Consider the following 23,299-nt stretch of genomic DNA (forward strand, 5'->3'; position numbering starts at 1 on the left):
TTATTCTCTCACAGCACCGCTGTGTGGGGTTTTTGGGGGTCCCTCTCCTAATGTCTCTTTAGGGTGCTTGGAGGTACAGACACATGCGGCGACCGCTGCGGGGTTAAAAACCGCCGTTCGTCCTTTTTAGTGTGGGCGCCATTTCTGGCTTCACAATGGACGCTTGTACAGCATGCTATGTAGTGTATTTTGGCGCCATCTTGCATGTGGCAAACTATCGTTCCGAGCACATGTCGGCGGCCATCTTGCCGAAGCCTCCCATTAGTTTCAATAGGCATCCATTTTTCCTTGGTCTGCAGCCTCAGTTCAGCCTCCGGTGGTGACATCACTTCCTTCTTTCTCACAGACCGACCAAAGGAGCTGGTAACACACTTGTGGGGTTCTGTCCTGCTGTTCCTTTCCTTTCCTACTTGTGCAATCTTCCTGGTCATATTTTGTCCCTGCGGGGGGGTTTGTGTCTCACAGTCCTTATAGCGGTGTGCTGCGGGGGTCCGCGGCGCTCTTAAAGGGCCAGTACAAAAAAAAAAAACTTTTTCATTTCTGATATGGAATCCCAGGACAGCAAATTCCCTCCAGCTTTGGTGGGGGATTCAGGTTCCTCTGAATCCTCTACCCTGACTAATTTGACTGCTGTTGTGGCAACTTTGGTGTCAAAAATGGATGTGCTGATGACTGAACGTGCTGCTAGAAAAAGGCCTAGGATTTCTTTTTCTTCTGATTCGGGGGGGGCCTGGTTGCTGTAGGTAGCGTGGCCCTTTCAGGGTCTCGCTCTTCTCAGGACCCGCAAGAGTCTGAGGTGGAGGCGGAGGTTGCTGGGGTGGATGATTCCCCCCCTCCCCCCCTGGGACGCCAGAGCAACGCGCAGCTATGGATACGCTGATTCTTGCCGTAAAGGAAACACTACATTTGGAGAATGAGCCCAATCCTCCGGGCGTTGTGTCCTCTTTTGGTACACACAGGACCCGCAAGACGGCCCAGGTTTTTCCTTGCCCCGCAGAGTGTCACCATAAGGTGAATGAGCTATGGCGTAATTTAAAACACACCTTCGTGGTGCCTAAGAAGTTTCAACTTCTCTACCCTTTTTCGGCTGCTACGGTTGCGCGCTAATGTGTGCCCCCTCAAGTGGATCACACGGTAGCCAGATTGAACAAGGCTACTCTGGTCCCCACCGAAGACTCTCCAGTGTTTAGTGACCCTACTGATAGGACGCTAGGATCTCTTGCCCGCCATTCCTACATGGTGGCCGGTTCCATGCTCAAGCCTATGTTTGCCTCTGTAATGGTGGCTCAGGCTGTGGCGGGTTGGACTTGGATCAGATTTATCAAGGGGTCATGTGTTTGTGCGATGCGGCCCTAAATGAGGCCCCTTTGACAATACGCCTGTCTAGTGTCGCAGTGATTAACCGTCGACTTATCTGGTTAAAAATCCAGGAAGACGGTGGCTGATATCCCCTATGCGGGGTCTCGCCTTTTTGGGGAATCCATGGATGAATTGGTTAAAGGAGTCACTGGGGGTAAGAGCACTCTGCTGCCCCAGAACACTAAGGGAAAATGTTTCCGTGGTAAGCGGGGCTCCTCCTTTAAACCTAATCAGGGGTCCTTTCGTACCTTCAAGGCGCAGAACAAGGGAAAACCCTTCAAGGGCCAAGGTGACCAGAAAAAGCCCTGGTTCGGCAAACAAAAATCCGGCCAAGCTGGGATGGTGGCTCAGTCCGCCTCTGCCTGAAGGGGTGCCCTCATCCGTTTCAGGGGTGGGGGGACGTTTGCGCGGTTTCCTCCAACCTTGGCAGCTCCGAATCAAGTACAGGTGGGTTCAGGAAATCATTCGGTCAGGGTACAAGATCGAATTTCTTTCACGGCCGGCAGACAGATTCTTTCCCTCAAATCTTCATTTGACCCCGGGGCGGTTTCAGGACCTGCATCAGTCGGTGCAGGATCTCCTCGCCCAGGGTGCCTCATCGGGACAGGTTTCGGGGGTTTTATTCGAATCTGTTCACTGTGCCCAGAAAGGAGGGCAAAGTGCGTCCGATTCTGGACTTAAAAGCTTTGAAACGCTTCGTGCTCGTTCGAAAATTCAGCATGGAATCACTCCGCTCAGTGGTAGCCTCCCTGAATACGGGGGAGTTCCTGGCCTCTATAGACCTGAAGGATGCGTATCTGCACATCCCCCCATTTTCGAGGGTCATCAGAGGTACCTCCGATTCGCTATCGCGGAGGATCATTACCAGTTTGTGGCGTTACCTTTCGGTCTCGCTTTGGCTCCAAGGGTCTTTACCAAAGTGTTGGCGCCGGTTCTGGGCCTGTTGCGGGCACAGGGCATTGCGGACTTAGGTTATCTGGACGTTCTCCTGGTAAGATCGAGTGCCAGTCAGAGCCTGTTGTGCGATCTGTCCACTACGGTCCAGACGCTCCAGGAGTTCGGTTGGACGATCAACATTCAGAAGTCTACCTTGTCGCCTTAAGTTCGTCTCCCGTATCTGGGAATGGTTCTGGACTCTGCTCAAGCAAAGGTGTTCTTACCGGAGGACAAGCTCCGGACCCTACAGGACGAGGTCAGGTCCCTCAGGGACAACGAATCCTCGTCACTCCGGACCTGTATGCGGTCCCTGGGATTGATGGTGTCGGCCTTCGAGGCGATACCATTTGCACAGTTTGACACGCGAGCTCTCCAAGCGGAGATCCTCGCCAGGTGGGACAGACTGCCTCAGTCCTTGGACCTGAGGGTGTCTCTGAGTCGCCAGACCAGAATAGATCTATTGTGGTGGCTTCAGTCCCCGGCTGTGTCGGACGGAAAATCCTTCCGGCCAATTCTGTGGACAGTGATAACCATGGATGCCAGCCTGTCGGGCTGGGGTGGCGTTCTGGGCAACCTGTCTGCCCAGGGCACTTGGTCGGTGAAGGAATCCTCCCTCCCGATAAACATTTTTTGGAATTAAGAGCGATCAGGCTGTGCCTGATCCATTGGTCGGATTGTCTTCAGGGCCGTCCTGTACAGGTGCAGACGAACAATGCCACTGCGGTGGCTTACATCAATTACCAAGGGGGCACCAGCAGTGCCCGGGCGGCCCAGGAGGTGACCGGTATCCTGTCTTGGGCAGTTCACATTCCGGGTGTGGAAAATTGGCAGGCTGACTATCTGAGCCGCCAGACCCTGGACCAGGGGGAATGGTCCCTACACCCGGAGGTGTTTTCAGATGCTGTGTGCGAAGTGGAGATCCCCGGATGTGGATCTGTTCGCGTCTCGGCTAAACCACAAGGTGGAAAGGTTCGTGGCAAGAACGCGCGATCCTCTGGCAGACGCCTCGGATGCGCTGGTGGTGCTTTGGCATCAGTATCAACTGATATATGCTTTTCCTCCGATTTAGTTGTTGTCCAGGTTCCTTCGCAGGTTGGCCTCGGAACAATCACTGGTGATTCTGGTAGCGCCGGACTGGCCTCGCCGTTCCTGGTACGCAGACATCGTTTACCTGGCCGTAGAGCCTCTGTGGCGGCTGCCAATGTGAGAAGATCTAATGTCTCAGGGACCGATCTTCCATCCTGCTTTACAGTCGCTGGCTTTAACGGCCTGGCTGTTGAAAGCCAGGTCCTGAGAGACAGGGGTCTCTCCTCCAGAGGTCATTCCTACTTTGATCAAGGCTAGAAAAGCCTCTTCTGGTAAGATTTATTACCGTACATGGAAAGATTACTTTGCCTGGTGTGAGTCCAGGGGTTTCTCTCCTCGTTCCTACTCGGTGGCAAGGGTATTGGCTTTCCTCCAGGCTGGTGTGGACCAGCGTCTTGCGTTGGCCACGATTAAGGGCCAGGTATCTGCACTGGCTATTCTCTTCCAGCGCCCTGTGGTGTCTAATTCCTTGATTCGCACCTTTATTCAAGGTGTGCGTCACTTGGCCCCTCCTAGACGGGAGCCCTTACCTCCATGGGACTTTAACTTGGTTCTGTCCATGTTGCAGCGTTCCCCATTTGAAAATATCAGGGAAATTTCGTTACCTATGCTATCTAAGAAGGTTGCGTTCCTGGTAGCGAGTTGGCGGCGTTGTCTTGCCGTTCCCCTTACCTAGTGGTTCATAGGGATAAGGTGGTCTTGCGACCTAATAAGTCCTTTCTGCCAAAGGTGGTTTTGGATTTTCACCTGAATGAGGACATTGTTTTACCTTCACTTTGTGCGAACCCTAAGCATCCAAAAGAGGTTCTTTGGATGTTGTCAGGGCGATCAGGGTTTACCTGTCATCGACTGAATCCTTTCGGAAATCGCATTCCCTCTTTGTCCTTCCTGAGGGACCTCGGAAGGGTATGGCTGCGTCTGCGGCAACCATTGCCAAAGGGATCAGACAGACCATTGTACAGGCTTATTTGTTGCGGGAACGGGTTCCTCCCTTCCCTGTCAAGGCGCATTCTACCAGGTCGGTGAGTGCGTCCTGGGCCTTCCGGCATCAGGCTTCGGTGGCCCAGGTGTGCAAGGCTGCAACTTGGTCGTTGGTGCACACCTTTTCCAAATTCTATAAAATTGATGTTCTGGCATCAGCTGATGCCTCCTTTGGCAGCAAAGTTCTCTGTGCGGCAGTGCCATAGGGAACCCTGGTTTTGTTTGGGTCCCTTGCTGTTGGGGTTGTTTTCCCCTTGGTTATTTGTTTTCCTGGGTTGTTGCTTCTGTTGAGCCCTTTTTTTGTTACCCAGAAGGTTGCCTTTCTGTTCATGTAAGGTTCCTTTCTCTGATGTGGGTACTGCGTTGCCTTTCTGACGGTTGCGTTGCCCACCCCTCATGTCTACACTGCTTTGGGACATCCCCATTCGTGAAGACTGTGTGAATGGGCGGCGACTTTCGGAAGACGTAAGAGAAAACTGAATTTTTGTAAAATCTTACCGTAAAATTACTTTCTCTGAGTCCTCCGACAGTTGCCGCCCCCGCCCCTCCTTTTGGTGTTTTTTCTACACTATTACTGCTTGCGACCAAACTGAGTTGGGGGTGGCTATTGCAGGGGGGTATTGGACTAGGATAGCCCCCATGGGTGTGATTATGCAGATGAATTGTTCTTTTACAAGTCTTATGCCTAGAAACTCCTGCGGAGAGGAAGCAATACCCCATACCCCATTAGTGAAGACTGTGTGAATGGGCGGCGACTGTCGGAGGACTCAGAGAAAGGAATTTTACGGTAAGATTTTACAAAAAGTCATTTTTTTTTTTGGTGCATGCACAATTCTATCCACATGTCAGTTGTGTTACTCTTATATTAACTGCATTATATTAAAACAGAATGATTTGCTAAAGAAATTAAAAATGTTGACAGAATCAATTGTGTGATGATTCACTTTTGTTAACCCATCTTGTGAAAAGAAAATTCCTGTTTTATCTACATAAGAATGAGTGCAGTTTCTGCTGAATTAAAATTAATTTTACGGTTCACATTTGGGTGCTTAGAGTGCACATTACTGCCAATGCATAAGTGAAAAATGGGAACAAGACAAGGGGAAGGCTACAGTTACACACGACAATCCGAGAAGAGAACAGAGGCCCCAAGAGAGACTTAATTGCCTTCACTTTCTTCATTCTGACTTTTCTCTTTACACTATATTTAGTTTACACTCCACAGTGGATCGCTCCTTTAGAGGATGTTTGAGAATATATTGTGTTGCCTCCGCACTACCTGTTTTACCCCTAAAAACCAAACCACCACACCATAACCACATGTATGTGGTGGTGCATGCAAGGCAGCAAAGCCACGGTATGTGTACTCGTATGTGTATCATGTCTGCTCCTTTTTCAGCTTGAGGGGAGGGGGGGGGCATTCAAATTGCAGCACAACTGCATGTTTTTTTGCCCCTTTTTAAGTGTAAAGAGCCTTTTTTTGAGACAAAAAAATGCAATATAAACTTTGTATAGGGGAAATGATTTCCTGTCTCTAGCCTGGCTCCTCCAAACCCCAAATTCTGAAATGGACAATGCAAAACAAAACTGCTAAGGAAACTGACCCCCCCCCCCCCCCCCAATGATGTTCACTCCTTAAACTTGTATTTGTGTGGAAGAAGAATATTGGACAGTTGAGTATATTCTACAGTGAATATATCTGTGCTGGAACCTTTGCAACACCTAAAACTTTTTTTTTTTTTTTATTTAGTAATGAAGTCGACAGAATGCTGGAACGACATGAACGTCTGAAGCCGGAGATGTTTGCAGAGCTACTGCAGGCTGCAAATACTGCAGATGACTTTAGGAAATGTCCTGTAAGTGTTTTAAGGGTTAATGTTCAACTATTGTGCATTTGAGTTATGAACCATATCTTTGATTCAAATATTGTGTTTTTCTTACGTCTAAACAGTTTAATGTCATTTTTAATGCAATCTTTCCTTTACATAGGAGTGCTTAGTGCTGTTGCGCTGTATTTTCACGTTTTAAAAATAGCATTATTTTGAAGGGCAGATTACTAGCAATCATTGCATCAAACACCTCCAACTAAATGCTACATGCGCATAAAGCATATTCTGTGCTTCAGATTTCTTTTATGTAGTCCACTGAAGAATGAATGTAATTACATAAAGCATTGCCTACAAGATATTCAGGAATAAATATATATTTAAAGCTAAAGATTTTACTGAAATATTCATCTTAAACTGCATTTTAATTTTTTTTTTTTTTTTTTTTTTTTAGAGCAATTGTGGTCAAAAGATCAAAATCCGCCGAGTGCTAATGAACTGTCCAGAGATAGTAACTATTGGTCTGGTTTGGGATTCTGAAAACTCTGATTTGACAGAGGACGTTGTACGGAATTTGGCCACACAGCTTTACTTGCCGGGGGTAATTTTTTTTTTTTTCTTCTTCTTCTTTTTTCTCCTCTTGTCTCTTTTAAAGAACAAATGTCTAGAATGTTTAAGTAGGGGGAAATCAACCTTTTTATATGTGCTCTATGTATTTTATGTTAAGCATTGCACAGACATTCACAGGAGCTGTTGGTTTACATGCAAGCCTATGATAACCAGTGAGGGTATGAGTAAAGTGCGACTTTAACTGCTTAACCAGAGTTTAGATAATTTCAAACTTACTAAAGTTCGGGTTCTTGCTGGAGGTACTGGTGATCAAGTGTCAATGGCAGACTAAAAGCAGCATGGTGATACACTGATTTGCGATGCAGAAAATCTGTTTAGCTACAGTTTATTTTCCTATTATCTTCTTCAATGGACTAATGTAAGTTACTAAACAAGTTGAGTAAGTCTTATACATGCACATCTGTTCCACTGGTACAGTGTAAGGGTTAATTCAAATGTGAGGCGGTCCTTGCCACCCATTGAAAAAATGATTTGCAGTGGAGAGCTTTTAAGAGGTGTTTGACAGCCAGTGAGAAGGTGATTAGAAGAGCCTAGGTAAATGCCAAAAAAGGGAAATAATACCTGCAGACAGTGATCGCATAAGCATCTAGCATGCATGAGAAGAGACTATATGCTATATGTTGTGTTTTATACTATATGTTGCACAATATATGTTGCACAAATATGCCTTAAATGCATTTAAACCTGTGATGATATCAGTATGCTCAGACCACAATCTCGGTTCCCAGCACAAATTTGGAAAAGGGCAAGCCAGGACAAACTGCCCACAGTACTGTTTATTTCTGTGAAGCAAGCCATTGCAGCTTCGTCATGTGTACAGCAGTAATCAGCTGCTTGTCTTTCTTTAGAGGAACCACCGCTTTACCCCCACCTGGCTCCCTGCGGGGATGAGCCCCAGGAGAAGATTTGTTACTTTTTTTGCATTTGGAACAGGCAAGGAAGGAAAATTTAAAAAATAAATAAATAAAAAATTACAAAGGTTTGCACCAATTTCTACTCTATAAGGAACTAATAAATTAGCTATGGGTTAAATTGCCAATACCAAGTATGTCTGTCTTTCTTTATATCTCTAACATATGACTGCATTAACACCAGAGCATGAGTCTTTACACACTTTTTTTTTTTTTTTTTCCTGTGCATTTTTGCATGTTTTTTTCAGGTGTATTGAGGCTTGGGTGTTTAGCCAATGGAAAGCTGGCTGCTAGGAGGAGATAGTTTGTTAGGCTTGAGAAACGTTCATTTTCAGGCACTTTTCATGTGTTCCCATTGAATTCTGTTGTGATCAAAATGCCCCATTCTGCTACAAAAGTAGCTTATGTATCTCTTTGAGCTTCAGACCTTTGAGGTACAGGCACATGAGCACTCGTGTGTGAAGAGGCACAATTTAAAAGCATGGGGTTTAGGTTGTTGAATTTTTTTGGAGCTTTGAGCTTAATTGTACAAAAAACCCTTGGTGTAAATGAGGCCTAACTGGTTTGATCAGCTGCCCCACTGCCTGGTAACAGCCAGTAAACAAAGAACTGAAACTGACATAATACACATAGTTTCCAGCTTCATTTGTCAGATAAGAGATGTTCCTTCTCCTCTCTTCTCGGACGACCCAACCCACTCGCATCGATTCCTGGTCTCCCGGATGAGATTGAGAGAGCCTGGGAACAGTAGCTGGGGGTGGGAGATGTCCTCTTCCCAGCCCTTTTAAAATGGATCGGGTGGCTGTAAAGTTAATGTGTGTGGAAGTGATCCTGGGACTGCACTGCTACTGGATTGCTTTCATCTGACACATTTTCTAATAAATTGCAGTGTAAATCTTCGTGATATTATGCACATGCAACATGTAAAAGTTGGTTTATATTTTTGCCTTTCCTTAATTTTGAATCTCATTGTTCACAAAAGAGCACGGATATCTCTTCTCTCGGTAGCTCTGCTCTCACAATGACTCAACAGTCATCCAGCTTTCTAATTTCTATTATAAACCCAGAAGCAGATGCTCTGGGTGGGAAAGCTGAGCTTCTGAGAGACCAGCATAAACTATGTCAGTGCTGCTTCTTTGAAATTTTGAGCATGGATTGCTCTGCAGGTTCTGCACTTTGAGGTGAATGAGGACATGGTTTTAAAGCTGCATTGAGGCTGTCCTTTTGGACATGACACGTAGCTGGGGGTTTGGCCTCAAAATCAAGGTACACCAAGCCTTTAGTAACAAAACAGCAAATTCTGTGGAGTACATGGTAAGTTTATAATGTTTCTTAATTTTTTTTTTTTTTTAGTTATTTTTTAGAGTGACAGATGAACAAGCAAAAGAAAGTAGGCTTTACCTTGTAGGCATGATCTGCTACACGAGCCGACACTATTGTGCCTTCGCCTATCACACAAAAAGTGCCAGATGGGTTTTGTTTGATGATGCTTCAGTAAAAGAGGTACGTTTTTGCTTTTTGTTGAAATGGAACCAAAATGCATGCTTAACCCCTTCGACTCTAAGCCTTTTTCTAACCTATGTTGCTTACAAGTTAAAATCAGCATTTTTTGCTAGAAAATTGCTTAGAACCCCTAAACATATATTCTTTTTTTAGCAGAGACCCTATAGAATAAAATGGTGATCGTTGCAATATTTTGTTACATGGTATTTGCGCAGCGGTCTTTCAAATGCACTTTTTTGGGAAAAAATACACTTTCATGAATTAAAAAATAAAACCGTAAAGTTAGCCCAATTTTTTTGTATAATGTGAAAGATATTACACAGAGTAAATAGATACTTTAAAATTGTGCTCACTTGTGCAATGGTGAAGAACTTCGGTACTTAAAAATCTCTATAGGCGATGCTTTAAAAATTTTTAACGGCTATCAGTTTAGAGTTACAGAGGAGGTCTTGTGGTAGAATTATTGCTCTTGCTCTGATGATCCAACGATGCCTCTCATGTGCGGTTGAACAGTTTTTCATATGCGGGCGCGACTTGCGCGCATACGTTCACTTCTGCGCGTGAGCACGGAGGCACGGGGCTCTTTAATTTTTTATTTTTACTCTATTCTTTTAAAAACGAAAATATTTAGATCACTTTTATCACTGTCAAAAGGAATGTAAACATTCTTTGTAAAAAGTAATAGGCAGTGACAGATGCTCTTTATGGAGGGATCTGGGGTCTTAAAAACCCCAAATCCCCCCTCTGCACTTCAAAGCATTCAAAACGCAAAATTTTTTTTTTTTTTTTTTTAAACCTGGCGCCTTCAGGGCTCCAGTAGCTGGAAGTGATATCATGGCATCGCTTCCGGGTTTTTACATCGGAGACTTGATCAGAGCCAAATGCGGCTTTGTTCGGGTCCTCGACCAGCCGGTGGACGTGCTGGTCACTCGGGTCGCCCGGTGGGAGGGGAGACCCGGGCAAGCCACGCAAGGCAGCTGGAAGGGGGAGGGGGGCGGCATTCCCCCCCCCCCCCCCCCCGCTCCTTGTATTTATTATTATTATTATACAGGATTTATATAGCGCCAACAGTTTGCGCAGCGCTTTACAATATGAGGGAAGACAATACAATTCAATACAGGAGAAATTGAAGGCCCTGCTCGTTAGAGCTTACAACCATGACAGCCGAGTGGCTGCTGAGCTGCATCGGTTGTCATTACAAAAAAGCCAATTGTCTGCTCTAAACAACGGTACCAGGATGATGCCCCAGGCATCACCTTGGTACAACCCCCCAAGGCCGAGGCCCCATATTTGTGTTCCGTTGACGCTAAGGGGTTAAATGTTGGTGTTGAAATACCATTATTGTCTTGGGTACCAAGTTATAGAACACACACCAACTGGAATCTTCTCTAGACTCTTGTAGGAATGGTTGTGCTGCACTTAGGGGAATAACTGCGGTCCTCTAAACACAGACAATTACAGGCCAATGTAAGAAGAGTGCTTTACTGAGAGTGGTGCATTGTAGATTGATTTTAGAGCAAAATTGAGTTCTTACTACTTTTTATATATGGGCATTTGAAAGGTATCTTAACATTTTCTATTATACCTGAAGTTTATGTTCCCTCTTTATTTCAGGTTGGTACCAAATGGAAAGACGTAGTCACCAAGTGCATTCGGTGTCATTACCAGCCTTTGCTTTTATTTTATGCCAATCCTGATGGCACTGCAGTGACCACAGATGATGCCCTGAGGCAAGTCCTCCATTGGTCTCAATACAAGAGGGTCTTCCACAATGATGGCACAGGTACCTTGACTTCATATTCTTTGACAGTTAAGGATGTATTTTGCAGTTCCTAGAGTCTTCCCCCCACTAGACATTCCCCTATGGGTTTAACTGCCAGGACTGGCTGTGACAAAGGTAGGCAAGGTTCTGTTCTGCACTGATTTGCTGTACAGAGAGGTTCAAGCATCCGCGTCTGTTTAAAACATAATCAAAATATATATGCTGTAGATGACGTCAAGCAAGGCTCAAAGTAATGACCCTGAACACCACCTCCCGGCGGCTCTTTAGGTAGGGCTTTACTGCCTGGAGTCGGTGCCACTTCTATTATTTGAGACTGCTGTGATTGGCTTTTACAGCAGTAACATGATACATAGCCCTTCCCACTGGCTCCTGATGAGAATCCTTAACCAAGAGCTGCCATTAACACCTGCATGCAGTGATTGCTCACACAGCCTCATTCCACCCTGGACACATATGTTCAGTGCGGTGGTTGGGTGTTCGCTTTTTTTGCTGCTGCATATATGCTTTAAAATTTATCATTGTTCATACTAATTAAAAATCTACTTTTATTTACTTTTGCTTAAAATATAGAGAACATGGGAAGAAAATACATTGAAAAGAAATCCTTGTTTGTCCCTCCCAAAAAATATATTCTTGATATGATCTTACGCTTTTCATACCATTAAGTTTCAAGTTGCTTGAATATGTATATGGACAAAAAGTTTAGTTAAAGTGATAGTAAAGTCCACTATTTTACATGGACCTGCAGGTAAGCCTATAATAAGGCTTACCTGTAGGTATAGTGAATACCTCCTAAACATGCAACATTTAGGAGATATTCACATTTGTAGCAGCAGGTGATGTCACCAGCGCATGCGCATTGGGCTCTAATTGGACAACACACTCAAGTGTGTCGGTCATTATCTAAAACCAACGTTTGGTCAGAGTGTTCGATTGGGGGGGGGGGGGGGAAGGGGGGAGAGAGTCTGTCAGAATATAATCGAACAGTGGAGGGGAAGATCCCTGCATCAACATAGTTTGTGTTGATGCAGGGATCTGTCTTTTTCCTTTTTTTTTTTTTTTTTCTTTCGACACGGTTAAATGGGGAAAAAAAAACGTACATTGAAACCCAGCATTAGAACACTCAAGTCAGACAAATATACTCCTCACAAATGCTAATTATCTGTAAATTGGTCAACTTGCCTGCCCTGCCTTCAGCACACATCTTTTTGTACAGTGAGGCTACCCATTCTAGCATTGGCAAATAGAAATATGGGAAGGAGGATGGGAGGTAGTGGCAACATCTGACACTAGCCAGATGACCCAATACTTGACTAACAGCAAAACTTTGAAAGTTGCTGAAGGTATAATCAGGTAGGGACAGTCTCTTTAAATTCCAGGAAGAAATATTGAACATTTTTTCTTTGTTTACAGAACAAAAAAAGACAGAGTATAACAGAGATTCTGATATTGGAGAGAATATTTATCAGAACAGTGGTTATAGGTATCCAGCAGATGATACAGGATTCAATCGAGGGGTTGCTCAATCAAGTACTGGCCGAGGACCTGGTAAGTTCCCTGGCAGAGCCCTGGATTCTATCTAGGTCCAAGCTAAATGAAGGGTCCCAGCTTTTCTTCAGATTGTCACTAAGGCCCCCTCCTTGGAGTGTGGTTGGTATATTTTCTAGCATTTGACATAAATTACAGGTAGTGGGGGCTTAGTACAATGCCTAGAACACCGTATTCACTACCAAGTACAAAGCAAGAGATTTATGGAGATAAACACGGGCATTTTCAAGTGCCACGCAGTATAGTAATGACATACAATTTGGTGGTCATTACCGATTTACTTTAATGACTCATTAATAATGTGATCTCTGTAGTATTTGGCATTCTGCAGCAATTATTTTCTTTATCAACCTTTCACCGCTATAAAAATATGGTGATGTTTGTCACTTTAAACCACCGTCTTTAGCATTGCAACCTTATTTTACATAACCTTTCACCACACTCGATGGTAATTGTATTAAAGTGGTAGTGAACCGCCATGCTTTTTTTTTTTTTTTTTTTTTTTTAAATCTGCAAGGCAAAGTTATAATGTGCTAGTATGCATTGGATTTTGAAGGAATGGCACTGGCATGCCATTTCTTCAGAGCATGTGCCGGTGACATCACTGGCCAATTCACAAGTAAATATCTCCTAAACGGTGCATGTTTAGGAGATATTTACAGTACCTTTAGGTAAGCCTTATTATTGGTTTACCTATAGGTAAATATCTACCATGGGAGTTTACTCCCACTTTAACAGCTATGTCTCCCTTAATAAAAATGGGTATAGAAAGCTGAAGCATAGTAATGCTTACACAGGCTCACACATGAAGCATTGCTAGACAAATGCCAGGAGCTAGATAATGAGTAACAAATACTTTTTATTAACAACCTACTGTGTAGGAAATGTTTTTTTGGAAGATGCAGTTCTGTTGTCATGTCTGTCAATGTTACAGGTGGCTTTTAAAATTTTAAGCCTTTAATTGTCCATAAAAAACACTTCCCTTGGCCATCACCTGCTGCGGATGTTAAAACATATTTAAATGTATAGCTTGAAAGCTGCGACCGGTTTTAGGTTTCATATATCCTTTCTGTCCTTGTTACATTGATTTACAAGGACAATTTGAGGGGAATCTCTCCAGCAGAGACAGAGACTAGTGTAAAATAAACAGGAGTTTTAACACTTCAACTCAGTCCAAAACTTGCCAAAGACAGTCAAAACAGTCCAAAAGATTTTGGCTTTGATTTTTAAATTCAGTGTTTGTTTGGCACCTCTAACAGATGAAGTGCTGTGACTTTTAAAGTCAGAGAAATTTTGTTTTTTGTATTTTGCTGATTAGCTAAAATCTGGTTTTGGAGCCTACACAATAGGTTTATGCAAAGCACAGAAATGTGTAGTCACCTATATCAACCAGCCAAACATATTATTTTACATATCCAGGAAACAAGTATCTTGTTTCTATTTTTGCGCAGTTACTCTCTTTTGGAATTGCTATACGAATGTAATCCTGTACAGATTTGTTAACTGAATAGTTATGTGAGGAAATTGTTTTAGATTGAATGAAAAATATTACATGTTATGTGGCACAGTGCTAATGTAGCAAAAGTGATCAGTTTTTCAGTAAAGTGCATAATGTACAGACGGGAAAGGTCTTTATTACTGCATGAATGACATGAATTTTCAGGAAACTTTACTAGTAAGATGGCTGAAAGTTAATCATTGACATCTGCAGACTAAGCTGTTTGGTAAATTTCACTTCTGTTCTTGTACTGTACAGATAAGTGATTCATGACCAAGTGGACAAACAGTAAATGCAAACACAGGAGTGATAGACTGGATTCAATATGTTTTTTCCCTTTTTTTTTTTTTTTTTTCTTTTCCTCCTGAAGTTAAATTAGGACGAAATGATCAGCAGGAAAAGTTAAAAGATTTGTCTCGGGAATGTGCTCAAAGAGTACAGAACCTAAAAAGCACAGCTGCACAGCGAAAAATTGTTGATAAACCCCAGAAGAAAGATCTTGCTAAGCCAAAAGGTAATAGAACTATATTTCTTGTCATTCGCTCTGCCTGTGTACCTGATAACTTTATGTAGCTTGATAATGAAGACTCCTACACACCATCAGATTATCAAATGACTTTTCATCCGGTTTTTGTTGCATGCCAGTCTTATATGAAAGTGAAGCTGTTCCTTTCATATGAAAGTTCTTGTACAACTGAATTCAACTTCAGAAGTGATGTCGTGTTGAATTGTTTTGTATGTGTTCTTTCCTTTCCGAGCATGTGTAGTCTTGCTCTTACGATTTTTTTTTTCAGACAAAAACTGTAAAAATTAAATGAAAATCGGACGTTGTGTTTGCGTACGATAAAAAATTTATAGCCTGCACATCCAGTTTTTGTTCAAACATTTGTAATCGGCTGTCGAAAAGCACTATACTAACAATTAGAAAATCAGCAGATCGTTCGGGGGAAATTTTACTTCCAATTTTTTATCTCGTGTATAGGCCTTTAGGCTGCTTTCACATAGGGCAGATTCCATTCACATCAGCTCACAGATCACCTGCTGATCAGAACAGAGCGGGTGGAGGACACATCCGGGATTTACTAAAACTGGTAAGTGCAAAATCTGGTGCAGCTCTGCATAGAAACCAATCTGCTTCTAGGTTTTATTGCCAAAGCTTTAAGGATTAGTTCACTTAAATAAAAAAAAAAAAAGTGCAGATAGATAAATGTGCATTTATTACTTTTTTGTTGCAGGAGCCTGAAAAGCATTGCACCAGTGATCAGCAGATCACTGATGCCATGCAAGTCTCTTGCACACTGTCAGTGTATTGGTTTTGCCATACATCCCGTATGGGTAAGCTGATTCACAGTGCCGTGGTAGTTCATTGATAACTACAAGCCAACAGCCCCCCAAGGATGTCGGGGCTTGTGGTTCATTAAGACACACAGAGCTGTGTGTATAAATGACGCGATCATGTGGGCGGAGCCCCGTACGTCTGTGCTGTTTTCCAACTGTGAAAGCTAGTACGGGGAACTTCTACCTGGTCTGCTGCCACGGGGAAGGGGTTAGCGGTTGCAGCACTGGGAATAGGTTACATGTTCCATCCTAAAATCGGGCGTAACATGTTCCCAAGGGTGAACTTATCTTTCAATTAAACAAGCTCAAGTTAGAAGCTGATTGGCCACCATGCGCAGCTGCCCCAGATTTTCAGTGCACCAGTTTTAGTAATTCTACCCTATTGTGTCCTCTGTGTCTGCAGAGTGGACACGGACAGAGCCGCTCTGCTGAATGGGTGGCCTGGAGTAAATGGACTCGGCTGCCCATTTTACGACCAACTACCTCTGATCCTCTCCGCCTTAACAGAAGAGGACGAATGCGTTTTAAGTTTTTTGTTTTTTTTTTTTTTTTTCAGCAGACCTAGAGTTAGGCAGGTGTAAATGGATACACCTGCCTGTCCATAGGGATGAATTGACTGTTTGATTAGGTCCACCTGAAGAACTGATGGGCAAACCTAATTGAACACTCATGTGAAAGACCTTACTGTAACTTGTGCTCGGTCTGTTTTGTGAATGACTTCTTTTGTGGCCTGTATTGCAGAACAACCATACAGCTGTGTAGCGTACTTAGTATTGATGTGAGTCTTTCTTCCTAAACTACCTGCTGTTTTTTTAGCTGGTTGGTTTACATTTGTATATTTGTCTCTTACATAGCAACGTCTGGGGGTGTTCCATACCATTCACAGTCCTTTTCTGGAATGCAGCTCAAACCTATATCCTCGATTCCAGTGAACGGCTTCAGACAGTACCCAGATCCTCACTTCTTCAGCAGTCAAGGAAAAGGTCCGTATAAGCAACAGAGGTCTGACCAGCAGCCCCGACAAATGTCATCATCTAGTACAGGACAGACTGCCATATCTGAATCAAAGCAGCTAACTCGAGTGAAGAATAGTACCTCAAATGGCTATGATACAGACAGCAGTCAGGAGTACAAGGAGAAAGGAACTGGTAGAACCAAAAAGACCTGGCGGCCAATGCGAGAGACTCTCAATGTGGACAGCATTTTTAATGATGAGAAAAGCCAGTCCAGTCCACGGCACTTAGCAAACACTAATGGAAAACCTCATTCTGCTAAGGATCAAAGCCATAACCACTGCTCAAAGGAGAGCCCTAAGAAAAAGGTTCTGATGACTATTTATGAGGATGAGATAAAACAGGAATCTGGCAGTAGAAGTTCTCTGGAATCGGTAGGAAAAAGCCAGGCTGAAAGGAACAAACCTAACCCAGATTCTAAGATGTACCATCTTGACAGCTGGCAAATTCAAAGAGCTGAGTCTGGATATGAAAGTAGTGATCACATTAGCAGTGGCTCAAGTAATCTGGATTCTCCTGTAATCGAAGGAACCAGCTTTGCTGATATGAAAGTTATTCAGGAATTAAGTCAGTACAGGTAAGTCCTAAAATTATTAAAGCTAAACTTTAGACCGATAAAAGACTTCAATTCAACCCATTTATCTGTTCCTTAAAAAAATAAGAATATATAAAGGTGTTATACATAATTTATTTACTGATAATGGTTGTGTCTAAATATTTGTAAAATGTTTGTCACGTAAGTATGAAATTGCATATATTTCAATCTCTGTGAGCAGGTAGAGGAAGCTTTAAACATTTTCACATAAATATATTTATCCTTAGAGGTCTAGTGTTTATAGCTGTAATTTACACACAGAAGTGGATTACTCATGACTAGTTATTTATCCTTTTATTAAAGAGGTTGTAAACCCTCAAGTTTTTTTTTTTTTTTTCTGAAACCTGAAAGAGAAACCCATAATGAGCTAGTATGCATCGCATACTAGCTCATTATGAAATACTTACCTAAGAACGAGCCCCCGCCGTGCCGCCCGCTTAGCTGGGATCGCGGCATCCGGCCACCTGATTGGCTGGAGCCGCGGTGACGTCACTCCCGCGCGGGAGCCGACGGTCACGGCACGGGGCTCTGAAGAAACGGCACCAGCGGCCGTTCCTTCAGAGCACATGCGCCAGTGACATCACTGGCTGCATGTAAGGTAAATATCTCCTAAACGGTACATGTTTAGGAGATATTTACAGTACCTATAGGTAAGCCTTATTATAGGCTTACCTATAGGTAAAAGTGTCAGAGGAGGGATTACTTGCTCTTTAAATGCCCCTTCTGAGATATTTTTCTCATGTTCATGTAAATCGGTTTAATATACAGTAAGGCTCCATTCACATGTAGGCGTTTTGGGGCGTTTTTGGGGAGTTTTTCTGCTCTAGGATCAGCTCTCAAAACGCCCAAAAAGACCAGTCCTATCTGAGGATCTGAGCGTTTTGATACTGTGAGCAAAACGCCCAATGCTCAAAAAAGTACATGAGCTTCTTTTTGGGCAGATTACAAGTGTTTTCCATTGGTCTCTATTCAATCTAAAAACGCCTGCACAAAAAACGCCTGTAAAAATCACGGTTAAAAACGCGTGAAAACGCTATGCTCAGGTGTGAATGTAGCTGACACTGCATAATAAATGGTCTGTCTTTACTTGTTTAGGCTGGGTAACAGGTTAGTTGGCAAGCATTGTAAGGAGTAGGTTTTTGCCTTCCTCATACAGTTACACTTCCCATTCACATGTTACACTTGGCCATAGCCTACTTACTTAAGGACCCCTTCCCCCTGTGTGAAAGCACTTGGGTCTAACCGTTGATTACTAGGCCATTGGGAGCAGCATTTTAGAATGCAGGGGAGATCCATGTGCTCACCATACCCAGAAGAAGCAGATGTTTTAGGGGAATCCGTGGCTGAATGTTCCTGCGGGGGAGCATATAGAGGGTAAGTAAAGGCTTCTTGTCATCACGGTTATCCAGTGATATAGTATAGGTTCGTTGTAATATTTTAAAAATATATTTCTGTGTGTATATCTTGAAATTTGTTTATACACTTCTCAAAAAAATTAAAGGAACACTTTTTAATCAGAGTATAGCATCAAGTCAGTTAAACTCCTAGGATATTGATCTGGTCAGTTAAATAGCAGAGGGGGTTGTTAATCAATTTCAGCTGCTTTGGTGTTAATGAAATTAACAGGAGCACTAGATAGGAAACAATGAGACAACCTCCAAAACAGAATATTTTTACAGGTGGAGGCACTGAATTTTTTTCCCCCCTTCTGACTGTTTTTCACTAGTTTTGCATTTGGCTAGGGTCAGTGTCACTACTGGTAAGCATGAGGGGATATCTGGCCCCTATAGAGGTTGCACAGGCATTCCAACTCCTCCAGGATGGCACATCAATACATGCCATTGGCAGGTTTCCTGTGTCTCCTGGTGCTGTCTCAAGAGCATGGAGGAGATTCTAGGAGACAGGCAGTTACTCTGGGAGAGCTGGACAGGTCCATAGAAGGTTCTTAACCCATCAGCAGGCCCCGTATCTACTCCTTCGTGCAAGGAGGAGCAGGATGAGCACTGATGGAGCCCTACATAACAATCAACCAAAAACAACCAATCAGGGTTACACTTCATGAGGGTGGCCTGAGGGCCCCAACGTCCTCTAGTGGGCCCTGTGCTCACTGCCCGACACTGGAGCTCGATTTGGCATTTGCCATTGAACACTAGAATTGGCAGGCCTGCAACTGGCGCCCTGTGCTTTTCACAGATGAGCAGGTTCACCCTGAGCACACATTTGACAGACGTGAAAGGTTCTGGAAAAGCCATGGAGAACTTTATGCTGCCTGTAACATCATTCAGCATGACCGGATTGGTGGTGGGTCTGTGATGGTCTGGGGAGGCCTATCCATGGTGGGCACACAGACCTCTACAGGCTAGACAATGGCACCTTAACTGCCATTGGGTATCTGGATGAAATCTTTGGATCCATTGTCATACCCTATGCTGGTGCAGTGGGTCCTGGGTTCCTCCTGGTGCATGACAATGCCTGGCCTCGTGGCGAGAGTATGCAGCCAGTTCCTGGAGGATGAAGGAATTAATACCATTGAATGCCCCCCTTGCTTGTCTGACCTAAATCCAATAGAACACCTTTGGGACTTTTGTTTTGGTTCATCCAACGCCGCCAGGTTGCGCTTCAGTCTGTTCAGGAGCTCAGTGATTCCCTGGTCCAGATCTGGGAGGAAATACTCCAGGGCACCATTCGTCTCAAAAGGAGCATGCCCCGACATTGTCAGGCATGCATACTAACGTGGGGGCCATACAAACTACTGAGTACCATTTTGAGTTGCTGCAATGAATTTTGAGCTAAATGGACTAGCCTGCTGCATCATTTTTTCACTTTGATTTTTGGGGTGTCTTTGAGTTCAGCCCTCCTGAGAATTTTAATTTCCATCAATGTGGCATCCTTTCGTTCCCAACACATTACCCAGTCAATATCAGTATGGATATCCAGCATGATATTTTGCCCCATTGAGATCTGGTGTGTTTTCAAAAAGTTCCTTTTCGTTTTTTTGAGCGGCGTATATGCAAGGTCTACTATTTGCGTCCTGTGGATTCTGTTAACTACTTGCAAGACTAGGAAGTTGTATGTCTAAAAGAGTCCCTGCAGTCTGTAATCAAGAGAAATATTTACTATGCTGCTAAGCCCCACCCTGTCTTGTAAACATTATCTGCCAGTATCAGAGTCCCTAGCATCAGAACGGGTTAGGTGTTATCTAGACTTGGGGAGAAATTGAGGCCCCATTTATATCCTGAGCCTAGTATCAATGGGAGCAACACATGGCCTCTCGGAACTCTTTGGCATTTAAAGTATACCTAAAGGCAAAACTTTTTTTCTTTAGTTCTGGACGAAGTGGAGATGGATTAGAACACCTGTCAGTTTTTATTGTGGTCTGTACCTCCATTAGGGAGATTCACCCTCTTTATCTGTCCTGTTTACCATTCTCATTGATAGTTAACGAAAATCCCTAATTTTGGGTTGTCCCCAGAAAAGGAATAGAGTAAAAATATTCCAATGGGGACACTAGTTCTGAAGGCCTGGGGGTCCCCAAAGGATTCCCTTAATTTGCAAGGATTTCCTCTCGCGTCTGTTTTGGCAATGTGACAGGAAGTGAAAGTAACTTCTCCCAATGGGGCACAGATGGCAAAAAATAAATGTGTTATAGCCCTTCCTTACTCTATCATTAAAAAAAAAAAAAGAGTTTTTCCTATAGTTCTACTTTAAGGTTGACCCAGATACTTGCAGGAACTACGTGTCTTCATTTCAGCTGTGTAACTGTTTTTGTAGACCAGAACAAGTTCACTTTAAGCTTTGAAGCCTAAGGTTTATAGATTGTTACACTAAACACTGCAATTCCTGAGTATTCTGGATTCTTCAGCCAAAATAAAGTATGCAGCCTGCAACTGTGACCTGGAGTCTCTACAATCGGTTTCATCATCCTGTTGACTATGCAGCGCTGATCTCAAGCTGTGAACTTGTAAAAAAAATCAAAACTTTCAGCCTAAATTTTCATTTCTGACCAAACCTTTTCTTTTGTCCATTTAAAAACAATTCTAAAAGGTCTATAAAAGTAATTGACTCTTTGTTCCACAAATATGAATATTTTTTTCTTTCGTTAGGGGACTGCAGTATACAATGAATAGTATTTTCCCAATTTTTCCATTCAGGCCTGTAGTATGAATTGGTAGTAATATTATGGCGATTATATTTGACACGTAAACCCTACACACATGCTACCACCCTAAGGTGATCAAAGGGAGTAAACTATCTTCAGCACATTTTTAAGCAGCCAGGGGAACATGTTCTGTCCCTGACAAAAAACAAAACCCTGTTCATATACTGTAAAACTGGACTGGAGAGTTGCAAAGAGAACAATAAATTTAATGTAAATACCGTGTGAAATAGCTTTAACATGTGGACATTAAAACCCCACAAAGTCATAAACTTGTAGTAGCAAAAAGTTTAGCAAGTCTGACAAAGTGCTACTTCATTTTCTGAACACAAAATGTACATAGACATTGCACATAATGCAGTTTTATCAAGTAATAGTTATGTTTAATTCACTATATCATTCAGCCCATTTAGGACCATTAGTGCAGTGCTTGACAAATTAACTTTGAATCTAGGGACCAGCTAAAAGTTAGGCACTAGTCTTTCTTTTTTTCTTTTTGTAACAACTTGCTTCCCAAGCCTATTCTGACACTTCGCTCCTACATGTAAAAATCAGTTTTTGCAAGAAAATTACTAAGAACCCAAAAACCTTATATATAATTGACCCTATAGAATAAAATGGTGGGTGTTGCAATTTTTTATGTCACACGGTATTTGCGCAGCAGTTTTTTAAACACATTTGGGGGGGGGGGGGTGGAGAATTTCCTGAATTAAAAAAAAAAAAAAAAAAAAAAAAACAAAACCGTAAAATTACCCCAAGTTTTTTGTATGTGAATGATATGTAAATAGATAGCATGTCGCGCTTTAAAATTGCATCTGGCCAAGGAATGGCGGCAAACTTCGGTGCTTAAAATTTTCCATAGGCAATGCTTTAAACTCCTTTTACAGTTACTGTTAGAGTGCGGAAAGTACTGCCGATAACCAGCAACTCTGTTTACCGTTTGATCAGCTGTGTCCAATCACAGCTGAGGTAAAAGGACAGCTGTGATTAGCCCTTTACCTCGATCTGTGATTAGTTGTGTCCAAAGAACACAGCGCTCACAGAGGGCGCGCATTGGGGCGGGGGTTCTCGGAGGACATAAATAGATGCCCTTCCAGAACTAGTCAACCGCACTCTCAGCGACCAGCTGTCCAGCACCCGGAACTGCATGTCCGAGGCATCAGGCAATAGGAATTGCAAACACCTGGGAGAAAAGCCCAGGCGCCAGGACACAATTTTGAGTCACCATGGTGACCTGGCATCTGTGTATTTGTCGAGTTGTGCTTTAGGTTTTCAGAATGATTATTTCTTAGATTGCAAGAGGTGCACCATCACCATATAGCGGTTAGTACTGTGATAGCATAGAAACGTAAACTATTAAGGGTTGAACCAGCCTTCTGAAGGAAACATAATAGCATACTGCAGTGTACATTTATGAAACCGAAATAAGCTGCGATAGTGAGCAGTTTATAGAGGTGCAACGAGGAGTGAAGATGTTCTCCGCTTCTCATCGCAGAACAGGAGGAAGTGGCCAGTGATTCCATTACCAATAGCCAGTTTAATAAGGTGTGATAAAAGCAACTGACTGCAAATTATCCCCCCCCCCCCCCCAACCTCTCCATCTTAGAGGTGGTAATAACAGGGAGGGAAATGAGAAACAGCTGAGATCTGATGAAGTAGTGGAATTATTTTTTCTTTGCTCTGTCACTGCTCAGCAGGCCCAGTAACTTATAATTATACATACGTGTACAGGACCGGCCTCAAAAAGTACTATGCACGTGGCATCTGGCCTGGGACCTTTTATCCCTCAAAAATACTATAATGCTTGGGGGAACATATTCCTTATATTCCCTGTTTGGTTTTAGTACACTAAACAAAATTATAAACACAATACTTTTTGTTTTTTTCCCCCCCCATTTTTCATGAGCTGAACTTAAAGATCTAAGACTTTTTTTTTTTTTTTTTTTTTTCTATGTACACAAAAGGCCTATTTCTTGCAAATATTGTTCACAAATCTGTCTAAATCTGTTAACACTTCTCCTTTGCCAAGATAATCCATCCAACTCACAGGTGTGGCAAATCAAGATGCTGATTAGACAGCATGTTTATTGCACAGGTGTGCCTTAGGTTGGCCACAATAAAAGGCCACTCTAAAAT

General features: G+C 43.1%; 1 protein-coding gene across 1 annotated transcript in view; it reads left to right on the forward strand.

Moving 5' to 3' along the window:
• USP53 (ubiquitin specific peptidase 53) overlaps positions 1-23,299 on the forward strand; it is a 73,197-nt gene that overhangs the window by 39,847 nt on the left and 10,051 nt on the right. The window contains exons 6-12 of the mRNA XM_082242999.1: positions 6,113-6,218; positions 6,643-6,789; positions 9,083-9,232; positions 10,847-11,015; positions 12,429-12,563; positions 14,432-14,575; positions 16,254-16,989. Coding sequence (XP_082099125.1) covers positions 6,113-6,218; positions 6,643-6,789; positions 9,083-9,232; positions 10,847-11,015; positions 12,429-12,563; positions 14,432-14,575; positions 16,254-16,989 — 1,587 coding nt within the window. The remainder of the gene's footprint in view (positions 1-6,112; positions 6,219-6,642; positions 6,790-9,082; positions 9,233-10,846; positions 11,016-12,428; positions 12,564-14,431; positions 14,576-16,253; positions 16,990-23,299) is intronic.

This window comes from Pelophylax lessonae (assembly GCF_965119305.1).
Source record: "Pelophylax lessonae genome assembly, chromosome: 1".
Taxonomy (NCBI): domain Eukaryota; kingdom Metazoa; phylum Chordata; class Amphibia; order Anura; family Ranidae; genus Pelophylax; species Pelophylax lessonae.